This window comes from Syngnathoides biaculeatus, chromosome 17 (genome assembly GCF_019802595.1).
Source record: "Syngnathoides biaculeatus isolate LvHL_M chromosome 17, ASM1980259v1, whole genome shotgun sequence".
Classification (NCBI taxonomy): domain Eukaryota; kingdom Metazoa; phylum Chordata; class Actinopteri; order Syngnathiformes; family Syngnathidae; genus Syngnathoides; species Syngnathoides biaculeatus.
This window is the reverse complement of record NC_084656.1, coordinates 15,428,217-15,440,420: the sequence shown is the minus strand read 5'-3', so window position 1 is coordinate 15,440,420 and position 12,204 is coordinate 15,428,217. Positions and strand designations below refer to the sequence as shown.

The window sequence follows — 12,204 nt, the reverse complement described above, 5'->3', positions numbered from 1 at the left end:
ATCTGTCTCGTCTGTTGTGACAACCAACAGCACAACAGGTCTCGGGTATTGTAAATATTCTCCTCCGGTCTCCGGTTCAACGTCTCCCACAAAGTTGAGCAGCTCTGTTTGACCGGCAATATGGCGTCATGAAAATGGTGACATTAGGAGCACCAGTTCTATATTGCATGTGTCATTTGAATGTTCACCCCATGCTTACATGGATTTTCTCCACCCCCCTTCTCCCTCACATAAAGCACTTCTGGGGTTAACTGATTTATCTAAAAGTGTAAATTGCCAAGACATGTGAATTGGTGGTCTCTGTGATTCGCATTTGACTGGTGACCAGTCTGGGTTTTTTGGTCAAATTCACCTGGGTTAGAATTCAGCACACCTGCATTCCTAATCTGCAGAAGCGTTTGAGAAAATGGATGAATTCTTAGATGCTATGCATTTATTTGCATGTAGATTTGTGAATTGTGTGTGCTTGGCAAAGGTTATAATTCATCAGACAGATGGCAGGTGGTTGGGCATCAGGTGAGCCAGTCAGCAAGACAAACTAATACGAGACACTTCATGGCATGCACCCACCACTGCTGTTCTCGTTCTTTTATACGCTATGTTTATAAAACAATTCCTCACATTTTCTAAATATCCGTTTTGGCATCTGATGTCACAATGACATCACCACCATACCAACGTTGTAAATATTTTATGGTGAGGTTTGTTTGTAAAGTTGTAAATAGTATGAACAGAAGTGAAATGCCAGCAGGTTTTTGTGTAGGATTGTTTTACTCATTATTATGATTTTGGGGGCACAGTGCACGACTAGCCCGCCTGTGTGGAGTTTGCATGTTCTCCCCATGCCTGCATGTTTCCTCCCACATCCCAAAAACATGCACTAGATTGAGACTCTAAATTGCCCCGAGGTGTGATTGTGAGTGCGACTGTTGTCTGTCTCTATGTGCCCTGCGATTGGCTGGCAACCAGCTCAGGCTGTACTCCGCCTCCTGGCTGATGATAGCTGGGAAAGGCTCCAGTACTCCCCAAACCCTGTGAGGATAAGCAGCTCAGAAAACGGATGGCTATAATGATTTTATGTTTCGCACTGATAATCGTTAAGTCATATTTAATTAAGGATTCTAATGATGGCTGGGATCACCCGCTAGAATTCGTTTCATGCCTGGGACAAAACTTCATTTTTTGTTGTTCAATACATGGCGTGTTTAATATGTAGCCATATGTGTGCATTTTATCCTCTCCTTGACTGAGATTGCATAAGTAATTTATTTTAACGACGCTCTAGATGACCAAGGTAAAACGTCATTAGTGAAATTGCTGTGTTACTCCAGATTTTGTGCCTTAAAAATCACCAGACACATGCATTGTATTGAGAGTGCAGGAAGGAGTGGCTTCTGACCTCAGGCTGGTTATTGATCACACAAACATCACACACACACGCACACAACTGATTTAGTGATAGCAGGTATTTGATTACCTCTGGATATGCGTGTGGGGGTTGGCAGCGGGATTTGGGCAGTGGAGTTTCCCTTGATTGGATCTGTCAGTGGTCCCTGAGGGGATTGATAGGCCCTATGGTGAGATAAGAACTGCTGGTGGAGAATGAGTCTTCCCTCTCCCCATACATCATCTACTACTTTAATGTTTTTGTTTTTTTGAGAGAGGAAAGGAAGAACACATTAAGAATGGTTTAGTTGCTCGAGCAGATTCCATTAGGCTCGACTGATTTGACGCTAATTCTGTGGATAGTTCAGGCTGGAATCTTAAAATCCTAAGATTAACATCCTCGAGTAATCTATACAATTAATCAGAATGTTATAGAATACTACAAAGACTTTGAATACTATTGTAACAGCACACTAGAGCAGAGATGGAAATTCAATTCATTTAGAACGTTTGTAACAACGGTTTAGGCAGAATGCTGCATTGTGGTGATGACAATTTCCTCGCAGTTCTGAGTTTGAATCTCATCCTCCATTATGAGAAAAAAAAATCTGGGTGCTCTGGCTTCCTCCAAGATTTACAAAACATGAAAGACAAGTACTATCGAAAATTAACGGAGGAATGGTAACAACTGCAGCTACTTGAGAATGAATCCATGTTAACTGCACAGTTTTAACAATCCAAACCCAGTGTAGCAATTGAACAGTGATTAGATCAAATATCTTTCTCAGCTCACTGAGCAATGATCATTTCTATTTTGCTTTTTTGCAATGGTTATTCCCCAAATGTGTCCCCTGTGATATCAGCACATCTTGCCAGACCTCAGCGTAACTCAAGAGCTCAGTTCAGCCTTAGACGAGAGTTTTGCTTTTTCATTGGCTCTCGTGCAGCAACAAGAGAAAAAGACTGGATTTAACAAGGTGTTGAGAGAACAAAAATGTAAGAAGATAAATGATGACTGGAAGTCAAATAAAGTTGTAAGACTCCAGCTGTGCCCCAATTCTTTTGCCAATGTGAATAAATTGTACATAGTCATATATTAGCTCTGTCATCCAGGAGGGGCTCAGTGTCAAGCCGCTGCTCCTCCGCATTGAGAGGAGGCAGATGAGGTGGCTGGGGCATCTGATTCGGATGCCTCCTGGACACCTCTTTGGTGAGGTCTTCCGGGCACGTCCCACCGGAAAGAAACCCCGAGGACGACCCAGGACACGCTGGAGAGACTATGTCTCTCGGCTGGCTTGGGAACGCCTCGGGATCCCTCCGGAAGAGCTGGCCTGGGAAAGGGAAGTCTGGGTATCCCTGCTGAAGCTACTTCCCCCGCGACCCGATCCGGAAAAGCGGTAAAGAATGGATGCATGGTCTTAAAAGTATGTCTGTATTGTAACCCTCAAGAGGTTAATCAAGTCTATGTATTGGAGAGGATATAAGTCTTTATCTCTTGCAGGCATGAGGGTGCAGCGGTGGTTCTGTTGTTGACGAGCTGACAACTAGCCGAGTTTGATAGATCTTCTTGACAGAAGTGCCAGGGCATCTTGTGAATAATCTGCTCCCCACCGAGGAAAGACGTAAACAACGGGACTTTTGAGCACTAGAGGAAATGCATTTTCCCCATTTTCACTTTCATTTCCAAATTATGCAAACGTACCTGCAGCTGTTTACCAGTGATGCAGCACAACCCCCTTCTGATTTATTTGACTGCACATGCCACAAAATTTGACAGTATACAACGAAAGGCAAAAGCCTTATTTAATCCTAATTTGAAATGTTAAATGATTGCATTTCTCACTTCCATCTAATGCACCTTTGGTAAACCCCCCCTTAATATCTGATTGTGGCCAATGCTATTAACAGCCACTTTAATGTTCCTGTGAGACTCAGTGTTGCCATGTATTTTTCATGTGCTGCATTCACGTCTTCTAAACTGAAACTCAAAGCACTTTACGTGAGTCTTTCTCACACACACACACACACACACACACACACACACACACACACACACACACACACACACTCAGATGGTAGAATGAATGAGAGCTTCTGTGCCACTGTTCTTCCCCTCGAAGTACAAATAACTCCTAAATGTTTCTTTCTTTCCATTTTCTCTCACAAAAGACACTGTGGTCAAATCCCTGTTCACACATACCTGCAGAAATAACTGAAAATGCTTCAATATGCTTGCCAAGAGACTATGCGTATAGCAACAAATATGCCAACCAATCCAAGGGTGCTGATAGACAAACTACCACTCACAGACCCACCTATGGGTTATTTATAGTGCTGAATGACGTAACAGGCATCTTTTGGGGATGTGCGGAAAATCAAGGGGAGAACATGGAAACGCCACACGGGAAGGCTATAATTGAAAGTTGAAGTCCAAAAACTCGGAACTGTGAGGCAGACATGCTTGCGACAGCACAAAAATGACCACCACTGCCGGGAGCCTTTATGATATGGGGCTGTCACATATAAAGATGTTTCTAATGCTCAAATATCTGAAATTTGAGGGCATTTCAACGCAAAACTACCAATGTCACTGAAATCCTCAAAGTGTCCTTCAACAGAACTCCCAGTGATTTTTTTTTTAAGTATGATAGTTAGCAAAGTTTTCTTTTTTGCCTGATGGCGTGAGAAAAAGCAAAATGCTCAAACGTGAATCAGCCTCAGAAAAGCGCAGGGGAGGAATGAATACTATTTATAGCAGCAAAGATGCTCCATTGGCAAGAGAGGCAGCCATGGGACAGTTCTGTCGGCACTGGAGTGTGTGAAGTGCAAATGAGGAATGCTAAAGAACTTGTGGATATTTCTCTCCCATTTAATTATTTCACACTGAACGTACAGTGTAGCCTAAAGAATAAATACCCTTTTGTTGCACTATTTTTAGCATCCAATAATTGTATGGTTAAATTACCCAGTGGTAGCATTCCCAGGCTGCATACATTCTGGGCGGAGAGTGGTAAAACCTTGCCAATTGGTAGGCAGAGCTGCGCTGAATTTTGATGGACACAATGATAAGTGTTAGCCAACACACTAGGAAGGTAATGGACAAGAAAGCAATAAGATGGCATTGCTTTGAAATTATACATATAATTAAAAAAAAAAGATCCCACTTTCCAACTTTCCTTCTTCCACCAATACTAGTTGAAATTCCACAAGCGCCCCGTTGTTAACCCGACCATGTGAAGTAAATGAAAATTGTTACTAAGCGGCACATACTTCTTATTCCTTGATGAAAGCCTTCTTTGGTATACGCTGTTATTCATTGACTTGAGGAAACGCTGCCTTGATGACTGAAAATTGAATACATGCTATCTTTGTGGGGCCTTATGTCAACTTTGAAGTCCGCCATTACATTTGTTCACGGTCGGGGCGCTATGACCCACCACCTTTACCTCAGTCGTCAGGGTTACGGAATCCTTACTTGCCATTGGTCCTGCAATATGGAGCACTGAATTAGGACTGGCTCACTCGCATAAAGCAGGGCTGGCCAATCAAATGAGTCGTTCGAACAAGACAAAAAATAGACTGCGCAAACTAAGTGAGGTATAACTTTCGATCATTGGGGTAGTTTGGCAAGAGCATGTCAGAGAAATGTTATTAAGTCATCAGGGAATTGTTTTAGGGGGAACGGTGGAGCACCTGTAGAGTGTTGGCGTCACAGTTCTGAGGACCGGGGTTCAAATCCTGCCCCCTGCCTGTGTGGAGTTTGCATGTTCTCCCCTTGTTTTAAATGGTGAAACAAATGCATAATATGGATCTTTAAAAGAGCTGGCGGCACCTTACAAAGAAACAACTGCCACCTTTGTGGGATTTTATCTTCGTCGGGAGAAGATGTCAGCACAAGGCGAGATGTTGAACCCGATAATTTTCGCACTCTATATTTTACAGGCAGTTCTCGCCTACTCTCACAGGGAGGCAGCAACGTTATGACAAAGTTGTCACAGCTTAGCTGAGCGTAGAGGACAAAACTGATAAAACGTGACAGTGCCTGTAGGCTTCTAGTTTGATGAACTCGCCCCCAGGACGACTGACTGTCTTATCACCTTTCGGCCCCGGCGATTTGAAGAAAAGGGGCTCTCGTTTTTAATCCTCGTTATGCCCTGAAGGTTAGATGAAGGGTAGAAAATACTTATTTCAGTCAAGTCGGACGGTGCCACACTGTGATCTTATCAGAGGCCGAGGGTCGATCTTGTGTGTAATATGTGATTGGATTTAGTGTAAACTCACTCACGATTCGCTCACCCTCACTACAAGTTCTTTGAATTAAGTAATTTGTCACATACCCTCCAGTCAAAGCATACTGTTCAACTTTTAAATTGCCATTTAAAAAAATGCTCTCTTAACCATTTGTCATTTGATGTAACAGCACCCGAGGATATACACTGCAGATATATATATATATATAAAAAAAAAAAAAAAAAAAAAGAGTTTGAAGCAGACCACGTAATCGGTCTCTCATAACGTAACAAAAGATCCGCGTATGAAATATGTTGATGTGCGAGTCGGACGGCGTCGGGCCGCTGCGCTGACGGCGGTGAATCGGAAGAACCCAGCCAAGAATGCCTCACTCAGCCGCGTGCGCGCAGTAATGAGCCCCGGTTCGACGGTGTTCATTGAGTACTGCGGCGGGTATGAACATCCCCCTAAAAGCAGTACTGCTCAGCTCCATTATATGTCACCAAGGCGCCAAAAATCAGCCACACCAGCTGAGGCGCCGCATTCGGCGTTCACGGCTTCTCCGAAGGCTGCACGTCGGGCTTTGTGGACGGGGGCGGCTCTGAAGAACCCAGCCGAGAACTCCTCACTCAGGCACGTGCGCTCGGTAAAGCGCCCTGGCTTGACTGTGTTGTTTATCGCGTGCAGCGGCGTCTATGAACAACCTCCGAAAGCAGCACCACTCGGCTCCGTCATAAGCCACACTGGCCGGCTGCGATGAGCCGCGATGGCTCATCCCCACTGCGGAAGTGGATCGGACGGGGATGCGGTTTGGCTGTGATCGCATATAATCTGAATATGGCTCGAAACAATGGTGTAATATTGCCCCGAGGGCTCAAAACAAAAGTGTAATATTGCCCCGGCAACTTCACTCGATTGTGTGGTGTTGTCCTTTTCGAAAAGAGCTTCCGTTTCAGAAGGGGCACGTTTGTCTCCCATAGTTAGGGTGCACCGCGTGTTTTCATTGGCGAATGTCTGGGTGGCAGAGGATGCAGCCAATATGGAGACCACTTGGATATCGTAGAATTCTTCTGCAACTTTGCGCATGGATGACGCGCTCTCCGCTCACATTAATTTTTTCGTTTAGACATTGAAGTGAATAATGTTATATGTATTTTTCATTACAATATCTATTTTAGAATGTTTATAGGGATGACACTTGGGCTTTAAGAACATTCTTCTCTGTAGTGTGTCAAATAATACTTTTCTATATACTTTAAACCAATGTTAAGTTTGGGTAATGATATTTTCTTCTCTTAAATGAATAGCCTTCTTCCAAAACTGAAGACACACACACACACACACACACACACACACACACACACACACACACACTTGGTAACTAAATTGTTCAAAAACGGTGCTTGATTTCCAAGTGTAATGTCAACTTGACTGAGAACATTAATATTTCAACGAATATTTTAACAAGAAATTCAAATGAATACAGGGGGCAAAAAATGAAGCATCCAGGCGCATTTCAAGTAGGTTGAGAAGACTTTTCCCAAAGCATGAGAGGCACTCCTACTCAACTAGCTACCTGCCATAATGCAAACAGACACTGAGCCACTCGAGGCCGATTACACTGTTGAAGTGCGCTGAGGCGGATCCAATGAACGTCTAGCAGGAGCATTTTCTAAGAATTTGCAGAGTGCAATTCAATTTACATGTCATTTGAGGCAAATGCTTGCTGTTTTAGTGGACTGGGAGAAAATGATTGCTTGGTTACAGATAAAGCACTCTTGATCAGGAAACAAGCTCTGCACTGCTGCCACATTAAAACTGAAACGACGCCTTGTTTCCACACATAATAAGGTGATGTTTCAAGTCTGCAAAGCTACTTGGATAGGTGTGAGAATAAGTGTGACGTGGCCAGATGTTTTGTATCTGCGGGTGTTTGGTACACTGACATCAGCAGATGTTTGTGTCCATGACGCTTTGTCTTTCCGAATGAGGCATCGGGACAGATGTGAGAGTGACTGTCAGGTTGCCGCCATCCAATGTCAGCGTGCTTTTCCAGGGTTTAGTGTTGCAATGAGATGGGACAAGGACTTAGGGACTGATTAAGCCTCATCATCATCACTGTCTCGCCTGCGTCTAATGACTCAATTTGGGAGGAGAGTTGCGGCTGCGTGTTTTCTATTGTTTGCGGAACTCTGACTAGTGTTCAGCGGTGCAAGGGAACCGTTTTTACAAATTTGGTTCTCTATCAATGGCAAAAAGTAACATTTAAGTTGATTATACTCTATGTTATATTTTCAATTGTAGCTATCAAGAAAAACAAGCAGAATTAGGAACTCTTCACTTGGGCTTTCCTTTCTAAGAAGGGTAACAACAAACCTCATGCTGTAAAAAGAGGCTCATACCAAGGAAAAAATAAAAATCTCTGACAGGCAACCAAGAGTGATTACATAATTCCTTTGGCTGCAGGATTTAAATGAAACAATGCCAGGCTGACACTTTTCAGTTTATGCTGCAATCCTATTAGTAATTTTGCTACTCTACATACTGCTACGTCTACCAGTGAGTTCTGTTTTCTGCTGTATTTGCATATATGATAAACAATAGTATGTAGCTATGCAATTAGAAAAAAATAAAGTGCATAATAAAGAAAGCAAGTCATAAACTCTGGAGTTATGGCAGTGATGATTGCAAACGCCATCAAGGCAGTGCATAAACAAAGCAGTAAAAAAAAAAAGAAAGACATGATACTTATAGTATTGCTCATAAATGTATAGAAGCCTTAGCGGTGAGAAGTGTGGTGAACATGTCTGGCTCACAGTTGAGAGGTTTGTAGGTTTGCCCAGGTTTTCTGAGAGAACCGCAGCCTACTCCTATATTCAGAAAACATTAACATGCGGAGAAGGACATGAAGTCTTTCCCATAATGAGATAACTCCATTTCCAACCATTTTCTTAGCCTCACGAGTCTCACGGGACTGCTGGAACCAATAGACTCACCCATCCATCCATCCATTTTCTTAGCTGCCTATCCTCACAAGGGTCGCGGGAATGCCGGAGCCTATCCCAGCTATCATCGGGGAGGAGGCAGGGTACACCCTGAATTGGTTACAGTACACGCATGCAGTACGTCATAATATAGTTAGAAAATTACCAAACCATTGTGTCTGTCAGACTGATGTACAGCTGTATAGTATGAATATTTTAAATGAAATCAACATTCCACATGATGTAGTAGCAAATGCTCAGATTGATTGACAAGTCAATGTTATCCAAATTTTTGTGTCTACACATCATTTTTGTTCTGCAGTGGTTTTGTATTTTGTTCTTTCACATACATGTCCATTCACTGACAAAATGACCATTTTTTTTTTTTCCTCAGTGTAAATTTAATATGGGGCCAAAAGATCAGGGCAAATCAAATCCCTAAAATATAAATGTATTGTGATATTTTATAAGGCTGTACAGTGATTTATAGATGAAGTGTTGGAACGACTAATGTAATTTGGCTTGTCGTCAGCAGCAAAGCTTTAACTTTATTCATGGGGACCTGCCAAGCCTGATGTCCACGGCTGCTTTTTGAGCCGTGCTGTGAAAAGCTATGGGACCTGGCTCTGGGCTATTTGGAACCATTATTATGTCTGTTTGCCACAGATATGAATTCAAACCCCCAGCTTGCCCCAAGTGGCGTTGATTTTTTTCGTTTTTTTTTTTTTTTTTTTTTTTTTTTTTTTTAAGAAGGGTGCTCATCATAGTATCCTAGTGAGAGGTGACCCAAGTGGATGGCCCTCGGGTCAACTACGAGACGGTTGCAAGACGACATCTTCCAGCTGTCCGGGCAGCTCTTGAGAGTCCCCAGAAGGAAATTAGTTCGGTCCAAAGGACATTTGAGCTGCTCTGTTTGTTCTTTTGTGCCACTGAGGCCAAGGAGAAGGAGCTCGAATGTGAATGCGCAGCTGTTCGGTTGGGCCTCTTAGGATGTTTCAAGGTCACCTTAAATTTTGCTTTGCATCAATCATATATGCAATAGACACAATAATGTGCCTCTGAAGCCAGTTGTGCACACATCAATTTTGAAAATAAGACACACTATAAACCAACAGGAGGAAAATTATTTGTGTTCTTACTAATAGTCTGTGTCCACAAAGCTTGAATCAAGGTAATTAAACTATTCTTGTTTGTTAAAGAGAACAGTCCAGTTGCGTTAATTCACCCTATGCGGATCACCATAACCTGGATAACTGAGAATCTCTACAGATTTATAGTGTGTAGTATAGTCAAAATGAACAATCCACCACAACACACGCAACAATCTTTCCACTGACATCACAAGTCTACTCTTTTTTTTTTCCCCTGATGTGTGTCATCGTACTAAGACAGTTGATAGTATGAGGCATGGCATCCAAACTTCCAGCAATTAAAGAAAGAGTATAAGTAGTAAAAAGAAAGCAGAACCAAAGCTTCTATTATCTTATTTGGTAACTACAAACTCATCATTCTGATTGCGGTGAATGATCTATGAAACATTATATAAACACGCACTTTAGTTTCTTCTATATTTGCAAGTCGAGCAGCAGCACGAGTCTCAGTCAACTTCCTAACTGGCTATCGTTTCCGTTTTAACGCTTCAAGCATTCAAGCCGTAGATCAGCAGACCTCAGTGTTGGTCACATTGATAAATTCTAAATTGATTTTTGATTTCCAAATTGAGCTTTTTGAAACATCAGTCCATCAGGTCTGCTGACTTTGCAATACCTTCTGGGACATTGATTTTTTTTTTTTTTTTAAATAGGAAATAGGATTATGACTGTAAGGGTCAAAGTAACATTTAAGTAAACCTCACCGAGTAGTGGTCTATTTGCGAAACCCTGCATGTCTATTCAGCAACTAAAATCGTATTTAATTTGAAGAACATATTGCATTAATATGCAATTAATTGAGATTCATTCATTTGACTTACTTCAAAACTATATTGGGATTCCTCAAACAGACCCATCAGAAGTCTTTGAACTCTGTATTAAAGAAGCCTCTTTACTATTCTAGTGATGTAAAAATCAAGGGTGATTTTCTGTATTAGTCCAACCAAACAACAGCTGAACCTAGTTGTGAGAATCTTATTTTCTTAAAAAGATTAGGTTTGATGTGTGATGTGTTTTACAGAGTGAGGAGTCGTGAATCTTGAGAGGGGAGGTCTCCTGACAGGAGCCAAGATGGCGTCCAACCACATCCTGCGCAGCTACTCCATCATCCCGTGTTTCATCTTCGTTGAGGTGAGAAGTGTGATGTGTGCACGGACCGTGAAAATGAACGTGAACAGATTCTAATCTTGGCTTGGAGGATGCAGATGAGATTTTGTGTGCATGAGAGAGATATTCAACCATTACCAAAATGACCTTGTCTGGTAAATTTCAAATGGATAAGTGGGCCACGAAGTGTTGGGATGAGTGGAAAGCAGAATGTGTGTGTGCCATCCTCCATATTTAATTACCTTGTCAGCAGAGGGTCTTAAATTAGGGGGATGTCTCAGGGCACCCACACAACTCTGATTTTTTTCCTCTGGCCTGCTACAGCCTCTACATTCATTTTTTGCAAGACAGAAATCCTCTTTAAATTGAAGTATTTCAGTAGTTTGGCATCACCATTTAACCTCATGCTTCTCCTCGACTGACCTCCCTCTACCCTCCTGACACGCGGCATGATATGTAGTATGCATCTCGTGTGTATTTTAATTTCTCTCCTTATTCGCAGATCTCCACCTTGCATTCGGGGCAGCCTCATGCCTTTCACTTATGTAATAATCACATGACAATTCTGCATCTTTTCATCCCCCAGAAATGGACCAAAGGACCAAAAGTGTTTAAACTTGTGGTTGTATATGTTCTACACTATTTTAACGTTTTCTCTAGTAGTTTATCTTGTTACCCATGACCATTTATTCATATATTTTGCCTTAATTTTGAGGTGCTTCGGTTATTATTTCAATTTCATGAGCTAACTACAAGCTAGAGGTGTAACAGGATGTCTAAAAACTACAGTTGTCCCTTGGTTTAAGTCACGGTTCTGCGTAGTTTGTGTAGTAGTTTGCCACAATCATTTCTTTACACAGTCACAACCGCATGTTTCCATTTCAAGTTAGTCAAGTTTGACATACTTCTATGATGTCAAGATGTTGAGCTGAACCACATTTTTACAGAGCATGAAGCAACTAAATTTCCTGTGTCTGACCTACTATGTTTTTTTGTGGAATCATGGGATAACACATATACTGTTATATCACTGTGAGGAAATGCACAAGTTGTTTAACAGATTAGTCAGGCCCAACCATTGTCTACAATGTACAGTAAAGCCTCAGTTCACGAACGTCCCCAGTTTCGAACAAATCGGTTTTCAAACGAAACTTTCTGGATTTTTTTGCCTCTGTTTTCGGATGAAAATTGGTACTTAAACGCCCCCACAAAACCCGGAAATAAATTGCACGCGGCCAGACCAGCTGACCCACGACCCGCTTTGTTGTGAATCCCCACACTGCCGAAAAAACACAGAAATAACATTACGTGCGGCGCAAGGAGTTAACCCACCCACGACGCATTTT

General features: G+C 42.2%; 2 protein-coding genes across 12 annotated transcripts in view; one reads left to right on the top strand and one right to left on the bottom strand.

The window, feature by feature from the left end:
• Window positions 1-12,204, bottom strand: part of LOC133490490 (PALM2-AKAP2 fusion protein) — a 125,414-nt gene that overhangs the window by 100,889 nt on the left and 12,321 nt on the right. The window lies entirely within an intron of this gene.
• Window positions 10,816-12,204, top strand: part of plppr1 (phospholipid phosphatase related 1) — a 28,718-nt gene continuing 27,329 nt past the window's right edge. For all 3 annotated transcript variants that reach the window (XM_061800636.1, XM_061800635.1, XM_061800637.1), the window contains exon 1: window positions 10,816-10,882. In XM_061800636.1, coding sequence (XP_061656620.1) covers window positions 10,823-10,882 — 60 coding nt within the window. In that variant the 5' untranslated portion in view covers window positions 10,816-10,822. The remainder of the gene's footprint in view (window positions 10,883-12,204) is intronic.